Genomic DNA, 3349 nt, shown 5'->3' with positions numbered 1-3349 from the left:
GTTAGTGTACTGTGTCGGCCAATGATGAAAGAGGGCAGACAGAAACAAACAACCAAAAAAAAACAACCGCGGTGTCCCGCTGCTTCGCCCCTTTTGTTTAAAACAAAACAGAAGCTCTTCAAAGGGGGATTGAAAGCGCAACTCTTCCTTGATGTTGCTTCCAAAAAAAAAAAAAAGAGTTTAGGGTGGTAAGTAAGGCGTGAGGAACATCTAATACATATAGATATGGATCTACCTATATATATATATATATATACATACGTATGCAATTATTTATATAAAAAGCATATCTAAGAGGCATTTCTTCTTCTTCATTTTCATTCATGTTTCATTTTCCTTTTGTTTTCTTCTGGGTTCTTCGTGGTAGTTACGTTTGTGTTTATGGCGAGGGCCACTGCACAGGTGAACTCAAGAGGGGGGACAAGGTGCGTAAACGCCGCCACGACGGTGACGGTTTTGATGCCTGCGGCCGTTGGAGGTACAACACATGTATTTATATGTATATATAGAAGGATCGACAGGTATATAAATACGTTTCCAGCCGGCCAATGAAAAGTGGAGCGGCGGACAGACAGGGAGGGGCGTGAAGGATGTAGCCCCCTTTGGCGCGGCAGCTGAAAGCCGCGGCGCACGGTCCCCGCCCCGTGCCGGCACCCCAGCACCCACAGAGGCAATGGGAAGTGGATAAAAAGAAATACACACGTCAAAAAGACACGCCCGCAACAAACACACACACACACGCACACAAACAAGAAGCAAAATTGCCTAAACAATTCCATGCGTTAATTCATTCTAACATTACCTCACCGCTTTCGTCCTTTTTCTTCTTCTTACCGTTTTTTCTTTTTTGCCTGGGGAAACGGTCTTCTTTCGGTAACTTTCCCTTCAGCCCTTGCAACGCTCACCAAATGCTGTCATCCGCGAGCCCCGAATGCGTGAGAGAGACCAGCTCAGCGCCGGAAATGCCCTTCGCTACGCGGACGCTGCTGGCGGTGGCTTCCAGGTTGTTTGAGCGCGAGGAATTCGTCGAGGACAGGGTCGCCGCCCCTCGCGCCATCTCCCTACTGCAGTTGGAGTTGCTGCTCCAGAGCATGGGAAGGGTGCGGTCGTACTCGCTGCGCAGCACCGGGTGGCCAAGAACGTTGCGGGCCTCGACGACGACGGTGTCACGGGCGTCTGCGTTTTGCTGGTCGATCTGCTTCAGGCGTTTGTACTCCTTTTGCCAGCGGCGGTAGCTCGCGATGATTTCCTCCTGCGTCGCGGTGCGTTGGACGCCAAGGACATCGTAGTACGTGCCGCGCGTGACCCGGTGCGGGTAGCGGCAGCGCGGCGGCAGGCGAATGCGAAACGTCTCCGCGGCCTCCTCACGATTCAGCCCCTTTTGTGGCGAGACATCCTTTGACTCGTGGACGCTGCCGACGAGGAAAAACGTGTCGGTGCTGGAGGCGAGGCTCGAGACGGAGTTGTCGCAGAAATTTGTGGCGCTGCCGCTTATGTCGTGAGGGCGGGACGCGCGCTTGCCGCGACGGTGGCTGCCCGCCTTCCCCCTCTCACCGGGCCCGCCCAGCGATCGGTGGGCGACGCCGCCGTCCACGACGGCAGTGGCGGCCGTGTTGCCGTCTGTCGTGTAAGACGTGTGAAACGGCGCCGCAGAGCCGTGCTCGCTGGTGTCCTTCCTGCTGCTGCTGCCGCCGCCGCTCCGCGACGCCATGAAGTGCTTCGGAATGTTCTCCACCCGCACCGTCTCGAGTAGTTTGTTTTGCGTGTAGCTGTTCAGCTCCGAGAAGTGGTGGGCGTGTGCGCAGCCGTTGCCGTAGCGGCAGCGCGCGACCTCGTAGAAGTCCATGCAGACGCGGGTCTTGCTGCCAGCGTCCAGCAGCGGCGGCACCGCGTCCCGCAGAATCGCAGCGGTGGCGGCGGCAGAATTGTCTGCCGCACCCACACCGCGGCGGTACACGCCGTCGGGGGACGCAAACCCCGACTCAATAAAAGAAAACGACATGTGCGTCACCTCCCGCCTCTGGCCCAACTATTTTATTTTAGTTTAGTTTATTTTATTTTGTGTGTGCGTGTTTGTTCTCCGCCTTTTATTTTCCTCTGCTTCTCCGCCTTCCCCTCCTCCGCCCTCTTCCTCCTCGGCCCGCGTAGTCACCGAGGCGCGCAGGTAATGCAAGCAAGTACGCACCCGCAGACACGAGTGTGACGTGCGTCTGATAAACCGGCTACCGACTTACCTGAAAAGGCACACAAAGCGGGGGGAGAAAAGAAGGCACAAGCAAACAAACAAAGAAAAACATCGCACAGGCTGTGTGACCCCCCACTGCCTCCAGGGCCACGAGGAAACCTCAACTTCAACAAACAACACACACGCACACACCCCTCCCCTCCCTCTCCTTCGTGGCACGCAGACATCGCAGACGGGGGGCGAAAAAAAAAATACTAAATAAATAAATAAGACGCACGGACACACACACACACACACACATGCACAAACTCATCTTTTCTTTTCCCTTCCCTCTCGCCCGGCAACGCATTCTCGCCCATTGAGGGCGTGCTCAAAAGCAAGCGTTCCTCTACATTATCATGTGTGTGTGTGTGAGGAGAAGGGGGTTTTGTTGACGCCGTACTGAACACGGGCGAGGAAAGGAGCCAACTACGTCAACAGACAGACGCTGTCCAGGGTCCATGCACCACCACGGCGCAAAACAGCCACTGCACCAACAATATACACCGAAATACAGAATCCGATTCCTTGTGTCTCGTCACACACAAGCTCACGCACTCGCGCAGGCGTTCTCTCTCTCTCTCTATATATATATATATCCTTATTACTCGTGGACGCATTCCTCCCTTCCTTCATCACTTACTGTATTGCTCGTGTGATTACTACCTAAACTCACCCCGCGCCCCCTCCTCTACACCCAGAGACATGCCCAGTCACGCCCATTCCTGCCCTGACCCGCAGCCGCAGTGGAACCAACCACCCCCGTAGTTTAATATGTTCTCATGCTCCATGTCATTTTTATCATTCCCCCCCTTCCTTTTTTTTCTTTTTTTTTGAGGCGGCTCCCTCCGACTTTCATCGCCCGCCTCAGTCCTCCCACCGCGGCCCCAACACGTTACTCCTCCTCACACGCGCAACCGGCACGGCGAGCGCCACAGTGAAGCCCCAGCCTCCATGCAGCTGGATGGGCGCACGGCAAGCCCCCGCGCAAACAAAAACAAATAAATAATTGAGAAATTCAGAGGAAACGGAGAGGAGGACACGCACGACAAAAGAAAAAAAAAGACAGACAGACAGAAATTAAGCTGCAGCACATGATGCCGACAAAACCGACGAGGCTGGGCC

General features: G+C 54.6%; 1 protein-coding gene across 1 annotated transcript, besides 9 other annotated features; it reads right to left on the bottom strand.

Moving 5' to 3' along the window:
- Positions 1 to 42: 42 nt before the first annotated feature.
- Positions 43 to 66: a microsatellite.
- Positions 67 to 213: 147 nt separating this feature from the next.
- Positions 214 to 280: a microsatellite.
- A 24-nt stretch (positions 281 to 304) lies between these two features.
- Positions 305 to 347: a sequence feature (A-rich).
- Positions 348 to 360: a sequence feature (GA-rich).
- A 336-nt stretch (positions 361 to 696) lies between these two features.
- Positions 697 to 751: a microsatellite.
- A 150-nt stretch (positions 752 to 901) lies between these two features.
- Positions 902 to 2002, bottom strand: Tco025E_08978 (protein G2; the record flags this gene model as incomplete). Its single annotated transcript, XM_029375809.1, has 1 exon — positions 902 to 2002. One exon carries the CDS (start codon positions 2000 to 2002, stop codon positions 902 to 904), a length of 1101 nt encoding a protein of 366 aa, XP_029224062.1.
- A 28-nt stretch (positions 2003 to 2030) lies between these two features.
- Positions 2031 to 2061: a microsatellite.
- Positions 2062 to 2093: 32 nt separating this feature from the next.
- Positions 2094 to 2137: a sequence feature (GA-rich).
- Positions 2138 to 2427: 290 nt separating this feature from the next.
- Positions 2428 to 2455: a microsatellite.
- A 1-nt stretch (position 2456) lies between these two features.
- Positions 2457 to 2497: a microsatellite.
- Positions 2498 to 3349: the final 852 nt, after the last annotated feature.

This window comes from Trypanosoma conorhini (genome assembly GCF_003719485.1).
Source record: "Trypanosoma conorhini strain 025E chromosome Unknown Tco_14.4_contig_00935, whole genome shotgun sequence".
Taxonomy (NCBI): domain Eukaryota; phylum Euglenozoa; class Kinetoplastea; order Trypanosomatida; family Trypanosomatidae; genus Trypanosoma; species Trypanosoma conorhini.
The sequence above is the reverse complement of the archived record's forward strand: the minus strand, read 5'-3'. Positions and strand labels throughout refer to the sequence as shown.